An 18,402-nucleotide genomic window follows, 5' to 3' on the forward strand; every position below is an offset into this window, starting at 1 on the left:
AACCGGGGTCCAGCCACCCGGATCTGGGCGACTCATTTTCTTTTTTTTTTTGTTTTTTTTATTTTAATTTTTTGTATATTTTGGAGTAATAAATTTAAAAATCGAAATTTAAAAAAAAAAAAACTGATTATTATATATATATATATATATATATATATATATATATATATATATATATATATATATATATATATATATATATATATATATATATATATATATATATATATATATATATATATATATATATATATATATATATATATATATATATATATATATATATATATATATATATATATATATATATATATATATATATATATATATATATATATATATATATATATATTTTCCTTATATTTAGGAAAAATATATTTAAAGTTTGAAATTTAAAAAAAAAACCTGATTTTTATTAATAAATTTAAATATTTTTTTTAATAAAATGTTAATATTGTAAATAATTTATTTATTTATTTATTTTAAATTTGTTTTTTTTTTACGTTTATTTAGGAATAATAATTTTAAATTTTGAAATATTAAAAAAAACATGATTATTATTAATAATTTTATATATTTTTTTTAATAAAATGTTAATATTGTACTTAATTTTGGAAAAAAAAAGGTGATTATTATTAATAATTTTTTTGTTTTTTTTTTTAAAAAAGGTGATTATTATTATAAATATATTTTTTTTTATGTTATTACTGTTATTGTGATAGTTAATAATAATTTAATTTTTTGTTGTTATATAATTGTTTATGTTTGTATTATTAATTAATTATTTTGTTTTTTATGTTATTTTTTTCCATATTTTATTTATGATTATTATGTTTTTAGAAATATTATTATTTATAATATTGAATGAAACCGTAAAAAATTGTAGAAAATGGCTGGTAATCAAGGAAAAGGAAAGGGTTTTTTTAGGCAATTGTTGAGAGGTAATAGTTCTAGGCCTACCTTACTCAGAGGGGACCCGCATGAGAGGGGGGTCACGGGTTCTGCTAGGAGGGCTAGGCAGGAAGAGGCGGCCAGACACAGTGAGGCCCAAAGGTCGAGTACGCTGAACCAAGTGCGTACTCATTTTGATGACCAGGCTGATAGCCTCCAGAGTAGTTGGGGGGTTTATAGTGATGATGATAATGATGCTGATGATGTTCAGTTCCAAGCTCCTGAGCGTTCGGTTCCAGTGGAATCCATGTTCCAGTCAAATACCGAACGACCCTTCGGTTCCTAACCGACCACGTACTGACGATCCCTTCCCATCTCTTTTCATATTCCCGGATTGTAGCACTTTCAACCAAGGGGTTCCATCTACTTTTCCTGAATAACTGCCCTTGTTGATTTTTCTTGCCGCCGCACAACTTGTCCACCATGTTCTCAACATCGTTGCCAATATGCCAGGTGCATAACAAATGACGTACATCTACATTAAACAAAACAGTGAACGTAATTAAGACATTATAAATAGATATAACCACAATAATGAACTCACAAAGCGTTTTTACCTGGGAAGACGTCACGAATAGCTGCAGATAAACCTTCGTCACGATCGGTTACAATGACGCTAGGAGTCTGAGCAGTGCCGAAAATATCTCTCAATCCCTGCAGCACCCACGAGTACGACACAGCCGCCTCATCTCGCATCAAACAAAACGCAACCAAGAAGTTGTGATTTGTTGGCGTCATTCCGATCACTTCACATAGTGGCCACTTTGGTTTGTTCGTTTTGTACGTTGTATCTATCAGCACAACATACGGCCACGTACGTATCATTTGGATTGAAGTAGGATTTGCAATTAAAAGTCTGCTCAAGTGCCCGTCATTATCCAACTCTGTACAGACCACATAATTATGTTCTGTGGCCATATGAAGACAGTGTTGAAGGGGAGTCCTGCCCTCCATTTCATCTCTCCTTATTGATTTCCTAATATTATATATTTGATTCATACTAGCATAAAAACCAGGAAAATTATCTCTAATAGAATTCATAATAAAGGCCGGTTGCATTCCGGTTGCACTAAGCTGTCGTATGTGCTTCCGAATATCTACATTAATCCTCGCCCTTACATGACCATCTCTGTATACCAAGAACGGGTGGTTATGTTTTCCCTTTTCACCAGGACACACCCTTACCGTCCAAGGTCTTTCTCCTGGTTTGCGACTACTTCCTACAATCATAAATTTACACCCACAACTCCTACTTTTAGAACCAGGTCGGGCAGCATTATCTACATTATCTACATCACCCCTAAGTTTACCATAGCGGTGACATCTTAAATAACAACTAACTCTGGAACGTCCTTCTTTTTTTTATAAGAAGCACGTGTAAATTGAAAACCAATTGTTATTGCTATCGCATCGGCCCAACTATGTAACTCAGCTATGGAGATAAATTCCCTATCCGTAACAAAGTGACCGGAGTAGTCTACGTTGTCTCCAAAGTTTTCAAACTCCTGCACATTTGAAATGATATAAATTAAGTACATTAATGACTACAATAATAATAATTGGATTAATAATAATAACAACAACAACAACAACAACAACAACAATAATAATAATAATAATAATAATAATAATAATAATAATTATAATAATAATAATAATAATAATAATAATAATAATAATAATAATAAATAAATAAATAAATAGATAACAATAAATCAAACTAATAATGACAATAACAATAACAATTTTAATAATAATAAAAACATTACGTTGATAAAAAAATTTAAAAACATTTAAAATAAATAAATAATGACAAGACAAATAATAACAATAATAATAATAGTAATAATAATGACAACAAATACAACAATAATAATAATAATTATAACAATAATAAATAAATAAATAATTAAATAAATAAATAAATTACGTAAATTAAAATATTAAAAAATTTAAAAAATAAAAATATCAACAATAAAAATTATAATAATGACAACAACAATAATAATAATAATAATAGTACTAACAATAATTATAATAATAATTTAAAAAAACATTAATACGTAAATAAAAAAAATAAAAAAAAAAAAAATTAATAAACCAGTCGCACAAATCTGGGCGACTAACCCATGGTCCAGTCGCACAAAATTGGGCGACTGGACCATGGATCAGTCGCCCAGATTTGTGCGATTGGACCATGGGTTAGTCGCCCAGATTTGTGCGACTGAACCATGGTTCAGTCGCCTAGATTTGTACGACTTGTTTTTTTTTTTTTTTTTCGAACGACAATTTTACGTACCGCATCCGACTCATAGTCGCTTTCGTTAGCCATATTCAACCAATTACGCCTTACAACTTCTTTAACACTTTTTAGAGAGATAGTACCAGTTTTTTAGAGAGATAGTACCGTGTTTGAATTCGTACTTCAAACGCATCTCAGAATTCGATATATATAGACAAATCATCCGCATTAAATTCTTAATAGTGTTATTAAGCGTGATTTACATTTATTAATTATGTTTTAACTCCAATGGCATTTTTGTAATTTTTTTAAATTCAGGGGCAATTAAGTAATTTTGGGGGTGGCGAAAAAATAAAAAGGGGTGGCAAAAAATAGCAACACCCAAAAGTTTATAGGAAAGCAGTATAAAATTACCTACAAGAAAAGTATGTAGGTATTTTGTAAGAAATTACCAAGAAGCTTGTTTGTAAAGAAATTTATAGGTAAAAAGTTCATAGGAAAGTTGTAAGAAGTTGGACTTCTCTCTTGAGCTCTCCTACTCTCTTTATCAGTCTCATTTGCAAAAAGGTCCAAAAACTTAAAACTCATCGCCTGATCCACTCCCACGCCATGACCCACCCCTCGCCGACGTCCCTCGCCACTGCAACACACATATACCTTCTCTCTGTCATTCATAACTTCGCGTGCTCTCATTTTCTTTTTCAGCCGCGACAATAAATTGTTTGTGTATATAGGCTAGGTCTTGTCATAAAAGACAACAAAAAGAATTTGATATGATTAACCATTTTCACTTCTTTTCTTTTGATTCGCATCATGTTTCGTCGGTCCAAACTAATCGCGGCTTCAATTGGTCATGATAGTGTATGTGTTCTTAATTTATTTGTATTGATAATTATGGTGATTATTTTTTGTTTTGTTTTAATAGGAATGGTCATTATAGAGTAAATAATAAGAAAGCAATGAAAAAAATATTGGAAGAACATACTAAGGTTTTTTTTAACTATTTCGTAATTTAATTTATTTATTCACGTTTGATTTTTTGGAATAAGTTCAATTTAATGTTAGTTGAAAAAACTCGAATGACACTTTCTTTCATTGTTTCCATGTGAGGTTTTATAACTGGGTTGAGTTTCTAGCTAAGATCCATTTTTGTCTGCTTTTTTTGATTTTCTATGCCGCTTAATCCAAACTACAACCAATAAATTTTAGTTTGTTTAAAATTGATTAAAAAAAAACTATCAAATAATGTATTATTTTGTTCCCACTTCTATAAGTTTTTTTTGCAAAATCAATTTGGGTTGCCACCGGTTGATGGGAAGATAACACTAATTGACTAAAATAATAATAATAATAATAATAATAATAATAATAATAATAATAATAACAATAATAATAATATTATTATTATTAAATTATTATTTATTTAATTAATTAAATTACTTAATTAGATAATAATAATAATAATAATAATAATAATAATAATAATAATAATTACTACTTTATGATACCAAATATAATAAGATAAGAACAAATCAAACAAAATCAGAAACAGTTAATTCAAACCAAATTCAATCAAATTAGACAAAGAGAACATGTCCTCGATGTAAATATCCAAGACCAAAGTAAAATAAAGACGGCATAAGCTTCAAATTCACAATTTCTTTTGAACAGCCTACCATAAGCATTTCTTACAAGAAAACGAATCTTCGAGTTCCCTTACAAACACAGAATTTGAACAGATTGCATTCATTTGGGTCCTTGGGTCTCTTATATCCACATTGGTTTTTACATAATTTTAAATTCATTTGAAATGGAGGTCAGTTATATATCAAGTTCGATAATGAACAATGGACAGAGTTGGTAAAAAGACGACACTGGTTCAGAAGCAAGCAGAAATAAAGGTGTTCAAACTTCTACCTCAAAACCTTATGAAGAGAAGCTCCTTCATGACTCGAGAGGGAGGTGCTTTTGAAAAGATTTACTACATCTATACAGAGTCGATGATCCCAAAGAATCAAGTCACCGACGGAGAGGTGTTGACCGGAAGATACAACTCAGCAAGCTAATCAAGATCACATCAATCAACAACAGCTTGAGTGAACACGAAAACTTGAGCTGGACACACAATGTCTGTGAGACGAGCCAAGTTATTAAACTCAAATCATAAACTCGTGTGAACTCAAAGGCAATAATAAAGAGATTAAACAACCAATTTTTAATACATAATCTACCATATCGGTGTTCAGGACAATGGAAAACTCAAAAGACTTCATATTAATACACCCAGCTCATGACGCGACTGAAATTGACTTTGTCACAGTTCGACTCAAGATGTTAATATGTTACGCAATATGCTCGACTCCGACTTGATGTCACTCTTGACATTAAATCTAAGAAACAAAAGTTCAAAACTCAAGACCCAACTTACATAAAACAGCCTACATCACGCCCCTAATTATTTAAATTTGGCGCTACTTGAGCTTAACACAAGGGGAATCAACTCTGTCACAGTTTGACTCAAGAGATTATGTGATACACAACTCCGACTTGATATCACTCGTGACATCGCATAAAAACAAACAGACGTTCAACGCTTAAAAGAGTTAAGACCCAACTCGTATAAAACAGCCCACGCCACGCCCCTAATCATTTAACTTCGTGCAATCTTAACACAAGGGAATAAACTGTCACAGTTCGACTCAAGATGTTTTATGCAATATACTCGACTCCGGCTTGATATCACTCGACATCACATAAAATCTAACAAACAAAAGTTCAACACTCAAGACCCAACTTACATAAAAGATCCTAGTTCACAACCTAATCATTTATTTTTGACAAAACATGGTCAAAGCTCAACAAAAGGGGATCTCACAGTTTCACTCAAGATATTATGTGATGCTCAAATCCGACTTGATATCACTCTAGACATCACATAAAAATTGAACAAACATAAGTTCAACACAGAAGAGTCAAGACCCAACTCATAAAACAGCCCACGTTACGCCCCTAATCATTTAACTTGGTGAAAGCATTACACAAGGGGAATTGACTGTCACAGTTCGACTCAAGACGTAATTCAATGATCAACTACGACTTTATCACTCTCAACATCACATAAACATTTAGCAAAAAAAGGTTCAGCACTCAAGACTCAGCTTGCATGAAACAGCCCACGTCGGAAAACATAGACCTTTCCTTTCTGAAGATCTCAAATCGGAAAGCCAAGCGATAAAATGTTGAGAAAAGATGATCTCCTCGGCTCGAAAACAAGTATAGTATATTTATAAAGGATATCACGACAAAACGACCATTCCAAAGTTAAGACAGCCTCTTCAGCAACATACCCAAAAGAGAAACCACCCAACATGAAATATCTATTCCTTTGCGACGTCCAAAGAAATCGAAAACATCTCCTTCCATCTAAGCATTTTCAGAAACTTCAACTACAAAAGAAATCTCATCTCCTTGGAAAACCACATAATTAAATCATAAGGTTCGCAGACCCAAACGGTCATTAGTTCTCATGAAAAGATAATCTCTTTGAAGAAAGCAACCTACATTCCATTTATTACAAAGAAACCCAAAAGCCATGAAACAGAAAGGGGCACAGTAACCAGAGATTATATAACAAAATACATCTGATATTGAGATGATACAATCAATAACTTAAAAGATACTAGAACCCATAAAGCATTTACTTAAGCACCAACACAAGTTTTGCACCCACTCTTCAGCCATAATATTCATCAGAGATTTATTCCATAAAAATCCCAAAATGCACAAGAAAAGGGCTGCTACTATTCTTCGAAATTAAGATAAGATCATAAATAGAAAATCTTTTCCACAAGTCATTCTTCAACATCCTCGAATCAGTAAATGACGATATCAGTAAATACTATCTGTAAACCACAAGGAACATCTATTATCCTCAAATTGTACTGCCACTCAAGGCCATCATCTATCAGCTCCTTAATTATGCGACTCAAGGCCATCCTTAAAGAAGGTCAATCAAAGCCTAGACTGGACCAAGGAACCCGACACATGATAAAGTCACAAACACTTGACTACATGGCCACAACAGGATGCCAGTTTTGAAGAAAAAGATGAGGAAGAGACAGAAAGAAAGCAGAAAAGTAAGATGAAGGAAAACAATAGATCTCCAACAGCAAGCCTGTAAATAATCCATAATGTTGCAGCTTCCACCACCTATGAACAAGAGCAAAAAATTCATACACACTAAGTTAATACATAAATATAATAAATCCTCTTTTCTAATCAAATAAGATATCACCTGACTATATTTTAAGTTATAAATTAAGAATAAAGTATAAATTCAAAGCCTAAAAGGAGGGAGAATATTCAAGTTATTTTAAAAATTATATACAATAAACAGTAAAAATAATCAGTTTTGATCAATGATTTGTTCTGATCATTAAATCAGTTTTGACCGGAATAAATTTAAAACAGCAACAATAAGTTTACATTAAGTACAGAGAATAAAAACAGGAGTGAATGAGGACCAATCAATTTCAACCTTCGAAATACTTTCAAATCAACAAAATTCCATTTTTACTCTGTAATATTCACGTATCATGCAGTAAAACAATTTGTTTAATATGACGCAAAGAAAATGGGCCACATAATTGAAAGATGTTATATGAGAATACATTGGGATAATGTTGAAAGGAATCTGTATAAGTATATTATTCCCTTGTGTTCAACTTATGTCCCATTTTCTTTTTCATACATGGCAACGAAATATTTCAAAACCAATCCATAATAACTTTATGCATAGTTAAAAAATATAAACAGTTGACAATCAAACATTATCCCTCTAAACTAAATTTTAAGTTATATATTAAGAATAAAATACAAATCAAAAGTGAATGGAAAATAGAGTCTTAAAATTAGGACAGATAAGCTAAACAAGGAAAAAGTAAACAATTGTCAACCTTGAAATGGCCTCATTTTAGTTTACACATGTTTGGATAGCAAATTGGGAGAGAAAAGAAACGAAAGGAAGGGAAAGGAAGGGGAGGGGTAAGGAGGAAGAGTATCTTGTATGTAAAGGAAAGGAAAAGGAAAGGAAAACAAGTGTTTTCCCTCCAAATCTTTCCGCTTTAAGAGAGATTGTATTCTTAACCAAACTTTTCCTTATTTTCCCTCCAAACCCCTCCCCTCCAAATCCCTTGCCTCCTATTTCATATCCCTCCAAATCCCTCCCCTTCCTTTCTTTCATTTCAATAACTCTTAGATCCTAAAATTAATTTCCAGCCTCTACATTTTCATTTAGATTCTAAAATGCACTTACAGGCTTCCAGCCTGTACATTTTTATTACAAACCAGCAAATTATCTGTATAAAATTCAGTGTCGAATAAAAAATACGTTGAAGAAAATGGAGCCATAAGCTGAATTTTACATATAAGTGTGATTTATGAATAGGCCAATAGGGTAAAAAACAAAAGGGACACAAGCTAAATAGGAGGGACTATAAATTGTCAACCTATAAATGGCCTCATTTCTATGTAGATTCTACAATCACTCTTGAGCTATACATTTTTCCAAATCAATAAATTCATAATTTTACTCCGTAAAATTCAGTGTTCACCGTAGTAAAAAATAAGACGTGGACAAAATGGAATCTCATAGGCAAAGCATTGATATTTGGGAATATAAAGACAGCATGTTGAAATGATTCATATTTATGTATATAATTTGAAATTGTCAATTATACACTAGTCACACTTGTTCTTCACTTATTTGCTTCACAAAGATTTACGTTAAATCGGTGATGAACCACAATGGCAGCGTCAATATTACTTTAAAGGGAAAATTTTTGAAATAGAGAAAAGTGAAAGAACAAAAACAAACAACCCAAATCAGAAAGTTGGGCCAGCAGAACAAATAACAGAATAGAAAAGATTGAAAACTGTTTTTAGATTTATATGGGAGACCATGCAAAACCAAATGCTGCATTGATTCATGAACACAAATTGGACCACGGAATAAAATTAAGTTACCTTGGAACTAACACTCCTACACCTAGTAGTAATAGCCATGACCACCTGCATGGCCACCTCCATGGCCGCCTCCATAGGGACGATCCCGAGGATTAAATGATGAGTGAGGTCGTGTAGAATACTGTAAAATGAAATAAATAAATACTAAAACTGTTTGCTACTATGTAATCATGCAGAACTTCATTTGTAATGGTAAGTACACACTTACGTCAGGACCATAATAGCCACTCGAGTAGTAACTGCTACCGGCTCCATAACTGTCTGGTAATAAAAATCAACAGTTCCAAGTAGATAAAATTGTTACAGCTCTACACCAATTTCAGATGAGGGAATATGTAGACAAGAGAAAAAGTGGAAGATGCAAGCAAAAAGACTAGCCTCCTAAAATAATATGTACCTCTATATTGGGTTCCGCGTCCTGAAGCAGAATAATCAAATCGAGGACGCACTCGACTTGGTTCCATATAAGAAGGATCTTGTTCCTACATTAAAATTAAAAATCAACAATAGTAACTTGTAAATGCATCGGAACGGCTACAAAACATGATTCTAACAACAATTGGTGTATATAACTTACGGTCATATAATATGGTCGCTTTAATCCATGACTGTCATCGTAATTGTATGCATCATCATATTGTCTACCTATGAAAGGCCTTGAATAGTTGCCATCATCAAGGGGATATGGCTCTCTACGTGGAGGAGCAGGTCTTGCAAGACTACGGTCAACATCCCTAGGTCCACCAAAGTTTGGCCTTCCAGTAGGAGGTGGTCCTGTTACCCCATAACCAGCCCTGAAAGGAAATCTTCGTCCTGTAAAAGGATCACAAAAGCCAATGAAACTCAAAAAAACAAATGCACACACCCAGCAACAACTACATTCTATTACCCCAATGTGATCCAACCAATGTAGACCCTTCTAAGAGGATTGGATGTGGAAAACCTAATGATAACAAAGAGGTTGTAACCAACTGACCTTTTGTAATATCGTATGCAACTTCACATTAAAAAAAATAAAGTGTATGGATAAAATGAGTTACTTTAATAGAGTCCTTTGTAATCGTAAACCAAAAAACTACACATCTCCATTGAAAATTAATATCAAGTTAAAAGTCTAGTAAATACAAACAGGAGGGGAGCTGACATTTAAATAACAGCAAAGAGAAAAAGATCAAATACCATAAGGTCCGGCAGGTTCGTGAAACTGGCCACGTGCAGATCTACCAAATGGGAAGTTTGGACGATTCAACATAGGGCCTGTACGCCCGCCAATTCCCCTGCCTGATACTCCAAGTAAGAAAATATCCAATGGGAAAAGATATATAATAACATAAGATCCACAAAGCTCTGTGCATACCAGTAGGTCGGCCAATGCGAAAACCACCACACATCCCACCCTTCACAGCTTGAGTTTTCGGCAAAGGATTAGAAAGCCTAGCTCTTACTTTCGTCTGTACAATGTAATCAATAAGTTAGTAAACTTAGTACTAAAGATAGCATATATTGAATTCCTAAAAAAAGAATGAAATATTTCATATGGTATCTATGAGGAGAAGTTTTGGGTTTAAGTGGTGGTAACAGACAAGCATTTGCTCCATATGGTAGTCTAGAGGTATTAACTCCGTATACAATGTGACAAAAATTGCAAATACAAATGAGTGTTAAATCTATTTTCTTTTTCATTTTCCTTTTATTTTTTCTCCATACTTGAAACAATTTTTATATAAAAGAACATATTGATATTACTCCATAATCCTAAGAAACGTGATTGAGGATTTGTGGTTCTCATATTGCTCCTAACTCTTTCAGTTCCCTTGGAAAGGTGACAGGCGGATGGCAATTTGATGAGAATATAGGATATCATAAGAGCTTCAAAGAGATACTGTTTATGTAATGCTCTCAAGTTTCAATTAATCCCAAGACAAAGAGTTTTTCGTCATTTTTTTGTATCTTAATTTCAGAGCTTTGATGGTGATATCAAAGAGAAATTTGAAGGATTGGTTTGAAGGTCAGAGATACAGATAGAGGTTGGGTTTTATACTTTATTGCTATTAATATAAAATCAAATGAAAAACAAAAATGGATAAACATAACTAAAAAAGTAAACAAAATCTTTACAGAAAAACAACAATTTTTAGATATGTTATGATGTATTTATAGTACCATATGAAGCAAAGTACTAGCAAATGCCAAAACTTAATTGCTGCCTTATATAATATCTCAAAAATAATTAGCCAACAATAAACATCTTATAGATATACTTTATGATCATCATAAGCAACAATTAGAGTACAACATTTCATTTAACATAATTCTTCCCAAGGCAGCACAGAGAGTTATCGACCTCTATCCTTCAATTATTTTACTAGATGGGGAGGGAGTGGGTTGGGAGAAAAAAAAAAAAATGAGGTACTGACCTCAAGTTAATAACTAGGACCAAAAACATCTTACCAACTATAGAAGTAGTTAAACCAGAGAAAGAAAAAGACAAAGCGTACATAAAGCTTTCTCTCCCATGCTTCATGGTTAAAAGCAAACAAATAGATTCACTTCCAACGCAATAAAAACAGAGTTGAAATTTGATCAGGTTTAAAACTCTAAAATTAGAGGGATTGCAATGTCAAAAATTGGAAAATATAAGGCTGAAATAATTGCATATATTTGTGTGAAGCACACATAGAATGATAACTTTCACTCTCAACATAAGTAGGAGGAAAATTGAAAACATAAAACATAGTAATCAAAGCTCATGAGCCAGTAGATTTTACCCCCAAAAAATACTACACCAAAGTATATTATGATGAATAGAAACAACTGAAAAATTTGTCGATTCACCAACTAGGCAGGAGTTTTAAAATTGAAAGAAAATATCACCAAATCAAAAAAAACAACAGTAAAATACCTTTGAGTTGCCATCAACCAACTCTTTACGGTTCACATCTTCTATGCAGGTGATGGCAGCCTCATGTGTCATGAAATCAACAAAACCAAAATCCTTCCTCTTGGCCGATGACATATTGCGAGCCAGTGTAATCCGTTCGATCTCCCCATAATTTTTGAAGTGCTTCCTAACACGATCCTCATCCCAATGCGGAGGAAGCCCATCTACAAAAACAGATTTGACCTGAGCCATCACCTCAGGATCTGGCTCTTGAAGAGGCTCAGCAAATGCAACCTTTGCAGTCCTTTCAGTATGGCCAAAAATGGCATCCGGCTTTTGAAGCCTTTTGTAAGCATGCATTGCATCAGCATGGCAAGAGAATTGAATAAAGCAAAACCCACGGCTTAAACCCTCCTGACGAGGGTCTTGGACAAGAGTGATGTTCTCAACGCCATTAACGCTATATTCTGTTAGCTTTTGTCTTATCTGTTGAGAACATTAATAAAATTAAAATGACATATTAACAGCATAATTATTAACATGATTATTGAGAGGTAGAAATAATCTTACTGCTTCCTTGGTCCACGTATTGCAGACATTACCAAGAAACAAAGTGTCATTATCCTCATTAGGTGCAGTGCCACATCGCTTTCCACGGATCTGTTTAAAATTGAAAAAAAAAGGTTCGAGAAACAGTAAAGACAATAATTAAGCAAAAACCCAAAGATTAGTAAGTCAACTTACAACAGGATTTTTCATCTCTGATAAAGCGCGCTTAGCTTGGTCTTTAGTCGCAAACCTCACAAAAGCAAAGCCCCTATTCTTATTTGTGGAAGGATCTTTCAATAATCTAACTTCAACAACCTCTCCAACATTTTCAAAGGTCTGCTTAACGTCGTCTTCAACAACTTCTCGGTCTAGCCCACCAACAAAAATTTCAAGCTCTTTCTTAACTTTACGCTCCTTAGCAGCAGCAGCCAATTCTCTGTTCTCCTCTTCTGGCTTCACCTCATCCCCAATATCAGGCTCTTCATCCTCTTGGAGATCTTCCTCTCCAGGTTCAACAAAGCCCTCTTCCTCACCATAATCCTCAATTCCATCAGCAGGATCCTCATCTCCTTTTGGTTGTGCAGTATTATCTTCTTCCATTTTCTCTAACTTATCATCGTCCTTATTTTCTGGCATCTTCTTATTGTCCAGATTCTCCTTCTGATCATCATCCATATTGTCTGGCTTATCTTGAAACTCTTTTTCAGATCCTGTCTTTTCTACATCATTAGGATCTTCAACCGGATCTTCATGTATGCCTTCCAGCTTCACTTCACTAGGTTCCTCATTGGCAGCAGACTTTGCAGCACCATCTATAGTCAATGTTTCTGATCCATCAACATCGAGCTTTTCTTTACCCTTAATCTTGATTTCTTCAGCTGTCGCTTCACTCTTTTCAGCACCAATTTCGTCTTGCTTTACTGGCTCCACATCCTTCGTAACATTGTCATCTGCTTCCGACAGATTGACATCCTTTGCATCAGTTGTATCCTCATCCTTTGGAGGACATTCATCGCTCTTGCCCTCATCAATCTCTTCTGTCTTAACCGTAGCGGTAGATCCTGCTTTAGCCGAAGCAGGAGCTTTGGTTCGGACTACCTTCTTCTTCACTACTCTCTTTGTCACCTTGCGACCTTTACTCGGGGGAGACAAAACAGCATCTTCACCCGGTGCTTTTGCTTGCTCAACTGGCATCATAAGAAAAACAACTAATTAACCAATAAAAATACAAACATGATAAACCATGTATATATTGACATCATGTGAGGCGCCTATTATGGGGCGTGTTCAATACCCTTGGTTTTTCTTTCTTTTTTTAGAATGTAAATAGAATGTGCAACACCCTTCTTAACCCTTCTTCAATCATTAGACGTTAATACGTTTAAATTTTTAATTAAAAATGAATCATCATAATAAATGCACCAATCAATAAAATATTTCCATAAAAAACTTCTTGCAGAGCGAATCTAAAATGTGAAATTTAATCCTTTGAAAAAATAAGTTCTGATATAGGCCAATAAGTTAACATACAGCCACCTATCATAGTACATATACAAACCTTGTTCTTGGAGTTAACTATTCAATATATTCTTAATATGCATTCATAAATACAATAGAAAAGCCAAAAACTTAATTAAAACAATACGAGGTCGGCAACAATAACTCAACACATGTTAAATAAAATTAATAGACTTCTTCAAAGTGAGTTTAGCATGTACAGTTCTGAGAAAGAAAGCAATCTTTTCACAAAAAGAGCAGTATAACTTCACTCCATCAGCTGAAAAATAATCCATAGTCATGAAAGTGAGCAAGCAAAGGCTTCTTATCAAAATCAATTACTTCACTTCAAAAACATCTTTCAATTAAAATCTCACGTATTTTCAAAAAGGAAGAAAGTTTTCAAAAACCTCATACTTTCATTTTAAAGGACAAATTACAAAAAAGAATCAAGACTGATTTGTGGAACCAAAACAGAAAAAACGCGGAGAAAACCAATTCCAATGATCACGTACATATATTCTCCTCCTCCATTAGAGATTCATCAAAAACACTTTATATTCGATATTAGATACTAAACCGTCAAAAACCAAATCATGCCACGAATACTGTGAAAAAAAAAGTTCAAGATAACAAAACCAAATTACAATCATATCTTCAAACATGTCATATCCCAAGTTACAAGAAACTCGGAAACATCCAACATAATTTGTTTCAAAAACTATGTCCCCCAAAAATCTAGACTACTGTTTTGTAACCTTCGGTCCCTTAAATACTAGATTAATGTTTCAATGGGAAAAAAAATACTTCCTTTGTCCCAATGAGATTGAATCAAAAAGAAAGAGAGTGATTTTTAGGATAAGTATGAAATGTTGTGAAAATATAACTAAATCAACAGAGAAAGTGAATTGGGTGGATGATAAAAAAGAGTTAAAATGTGTGGGATAGGGTTCGTTTTCGGATAAGAAAATGATACAAAATGAGTTACAAACCAATTAATGCAAATTGAGTGAGACAGAGTGAGTACCAATCAACAACTGATTAAAATATTATTAAAAAACCCATCATATGAAACCTTTGTTCCCAAAACTCTAAACTAAAGCTTTAGGTTTTCATTCATTCCTGACATTAGTCATAGCCAATAGTCCTAGTAAGAATTGAGAAGAATAAAAACCAAAATAAATCAACTTTTCTATAACTTGTAAAATTATAAACCATGTCTTCTATATAAAAACAAATATATCAAAACTAAAATAACACATATGACCTTCATAAATATCTTCCAATTATCCTCAAAAATATATTTTTAACAAATTGATTTTATTCATATTTTGAATACATAATAATCAAATCTCGCTGATAAGATATATAATCCTTAATCAAAAAGAAACAAAACACATAATCATATCATCATACATGCCATGAACAACAGAGAACCATAAAAAATTGAAAAGAATAAAAGGCAAATTGACAACTTTTCTAAAACATGCAACATTAAAAACAATTTCTGCTATGTGAAAATCAAATTACCCAACACATACAGCCTTCATAAATACCTCAATGATACTTTAATTCAAACTCAGATACTGAAAAATAAAAAAACCAAATCGCTATATAAAGATTTAATCGCATCCTCATACATGTAATAACCAACAAAGATCCATTAAGAATAAAGAATAATAGAAGTAAATTAACAATTACTCTATAACATGCAAAATATCAAAAATCAAATCTCTTTATACAGATATAATCTTTAATCAATTACAAAAACAGTGTCATAGGCAATAAAAACCCATTAAGAAAAGAAAAAAATATAAGCAGATCAACAACTTTTTTATAACATGCAAAAACACAACACATTTCTGCTAACTTAAAATCAAATTGCCTACAAAAACTCATGAAATCATCATAAATACCTGCAAGTTCGGACTTAGAATCAGTAGAAGAACTCGTCAAATTCTGGATTTCTAGGGTTTTAGAAGAAGGTGTAGACGCGGATTTTACAGTCGCCGTTTCCGACGTAGAATCTGCCGCTGGAGAAGATTGAACTGGGGTTTTCACGGATGATTTCTTCGCCGGCGGAGTCTTCTTACCTGTCGGTGTAGATTTAGGAGTTGTGTTTCGAGTTCTCATGATTGATATTCGGTGTTGTACAGTTTTCTTACCGAGAGAGGAAACCCTAAAAATATTGGGGATAGACGAGCAAGACGGAAGGATGACAGAATGATATGAAATTTGAGAAAGGAAATATTAGGGTGGTCCATTTATATTGGTTTGTCCATACCCTAGGTCCCACTTATCCTATTCCCCAATAAAAAAATTAAAAAAATAATTACCTAGAATAATCTAATTTTTGTATGATATTTTATGATAATTTCACTTATTCATGTGTCCTCTTTGAGTTGCAACGAAGAGGAAGTAAGTTTTACAAAAATTGTAATAAATAAAGAAAGGAAATGAATTGTGTGGATAAAATTGAAAGAGAATTAAAATGTATAGATGAGAATTAAGTGGGACGGACCAAAATGAAAAATGATATAAATGCAATGGGACAAATAAAGTATTAATTAACCATGAATAATCCAAACTTAATGGGACATATTTGCCTATAATAAATTTGGATAACTCGATAACCTATTATAGTAGGTAATTTATCAAAAAAAAGTAAATTGACAATTAATGTAAAATTAGAGAAAAATTTAAAAAATTTACATAAAAAATTTTGAATAATAGAAAAATATATAATTTATTTTACTTTTTTATATGTTTTTGACATTTTATTTTAATTTATCTTTTTCTAAAAAAAATAAAACTTGTTATACCAACTCATCAGATTTACTTTAAGAAAATACTCTCTAAAGTTAATTGAATAAAATTGATGTGAACATTTTTAAAATAAAAATATAATAAATAAGATAAGATGAATCATGGGCTAAAATGAATATATAGAATTTTAACAAATACTCTATTATTATGATGTCCCACAAAGAATGCAACAATTTATATTATTGTAAATTTTAATTAAGGTTGATTGTAAATTGAGAATAGATAAATGTATGCATGCATGTATTAGAAGCTTGATTTCTCAAATTTAAACATAAATAAGCAAGCTTGTTACAAAGCTAGAACCAAGTCCAAATCTCAGTGAGCTAAGCTCAAACAACAAAAGGAGAAACATATTTAAGCTCATAAGCACTAAAATATTCTAACAAATTTAATTCGAAAAAAATTAAAATTTAACTCAGCTCAACTCATTCACATTAAAAGTGCTATTAACAATTCCACAATAAGAAAAAACTATTCATAGTAATAAACTATAACGACTTTTTTGTCGTTGTAAAAAATAGACTCATTGCTAAAATTATTGTTGTTTCAAAATATTCATTGCCATATATGAAAATTTCATTTCTCATTAACTGAAAATAAAACGGGATTACAATTTATATTTTTTTAGAACGAAGATAACAATACATAATAGTATTTCTATTCTACAACAAAAAATACAGTTGAACAGAATATAAATGAAACGTAATAAGTTTTGTTGTTGCTAAAAGTAGCAAAGTCTATCACAAAGATTTTCTCGTTGATGTTTTTGTACAATTGGAAACTGTGTTGATTTCATTTCATGTTCATGTACAATTGGAAAATGTGTAAATATTAATTTGGTTTTTATAATGTTTTAGGGTATTTAATTTTTGTAATTTTAATATGTGTTCGGTGTTTAATCAATAAAAATAGGGTTTTATTCATTTTCCTTTAGGTTTCTTTTTCTTATTTCTCTATTATTGTTGAAAAAATAACAATAGTCTAAATAAGGATTTGTTTTTTATCAACAACAATTAATACCCTCTTTATTTTCATTTAGAAATATTCAAAAAATCAGTAACAACAATTTAGCACCTTTAATATGTATCATATCGAATTATGATGAGTAGACTTGATTATGTAATAGAAATCCTTCGTTCTCATGAGGTTCTCCTTTGATAGTATCATCAAGAATTTTACTGTTACTTTCATTTTTTGGATGTTCGATTCATGATTTATTTTGAAATATTATTTTTAAAATTTGAATTTGATATGCACCTGCAACTTTATGGATATTGCAAATCTATGAATTAATTTTTATTACATATATAAAAGGCCTCCTTTTTTTCTCTCCCTGTGCTCTCATATTTAGGTTTGCTTAATCACAACATTTACTGTTGTTGGTGTTTTGGTGACTTGAACTGAGTCTAAACATGAAAAGATTTATCAAAGA

The 18,402-nt window shown here is 32.0% G+C and overlaps 2 protein-coding genes across 2 annotated transcripts; both read right to left on the minus strand.

Annotated features, from left to right (window-relative positions):
* Positions 1-706: 706 nt before the first annotated feature.
* Positions 707-2,447, minus strand: LOC130820327 (protein FAR1-RELATED SEQUENCE 2-like). Its single transcript, XM_057685661.1, has 2 exons — positions 1,509-2,447; positions 707-1,426 (listed from the first exon to the last, which is right to left on the minus strand). The coding sequence occupies exons 1-2, from the start codon at positions 2,179-2,181 to the stop codon at positions 1,014-1,016; spliced, it is 1,086 nt and encodes a 361-aa protein (XP_057541644.1). The 5' UTR covers positions 2,182-2,447; the 3' UTR covers positions 707-1,013.
* Positions 2,448-6,658: 4,211 nt separating this feature from the next.
* Positions 6,659-16,375, minus strand: LOC130820329 (heterogeneous nuclear ribonucleoprotein Q-like). Its single transcript, XM_057685663.1, has 11 exons — positions 16,061-16,375; positions 12,843-13,834; positions 12,669-12,758; positions 12,120-12,584; positions 10,575-10,668; positions 10,397-10,498; positions 9,795-10,030; positions 9,615-9,699; positions 9,426-9,478; positions 9,218-9,338; positions 6,659-7,402 (listed from the first exon to the last, which is right to left on the minus strand). Exons 1-10 carry the CDS (start codon positions 16,275-16,277, stop codon positions 9,240-9,242), a joined length of 2,433 nt encoding a protein of 810 aa, XP_057541646.1. The 5' UTR covers positions 16,278-16,375; the 3' UTR covers positions 6,659-7,402; positions 9,218-9,239.
* Between the last annotated feature and the right edge of the window lie 2,027 nt (positions 16,376-18,402).

Source organism: Amaranthus tricolor, chromosome 8, assembly GCF_026212465.1.
Source record: "Amaranthus tricolor cultivar Red isolate AtriRed21 chromosome 8, ASM2621246v1, whole genome shotgun sequence".
Taxonomy (NCBI): Eukaryota; Viridiplantae; Streptophyta; class Magnoliopsida; order Caryophyllales; family Amaranthaceae; genus Amaranthus; species Amaranthus tricolor.

Coding starts and splice junctions, on each gene's coding strand:
- LOC130820327 (XM_057685661.1), bottom strand. CDS start 2,181: ATGATTGTAGGAAGTAGTCGCAAACCAGGAGAAAGACCTTGGACGGTA. Junction 1,427..1,508: donor TATTCGTGACGTCTTCCCAG/GTAAAAACGCTT, acceptor TGTTTAATGTAG/ATGTACGTCATTTGTTATGC.
- LOC130820329 (XM_057685663.1), bottom strand. CDS start 16,277: ATGAGAACTCGAAACACAACTCCTAAATCTACACCGACAGGTAAGAAG. Junction 13,835..16,060: donor TTCTAAGTCCGAACTTGCAG/GTATTTATGATG, acceptor TTATGATGCCAG/TTGAGCAAGCAAAAGCACCG. Junction 12,585..12,668: donor ATACGTGGACCAAGGAAGCA/GTAAGATTATTT, acceptor TGTTCTCAACAG/ATAAGACAAAAGCTAACAGA.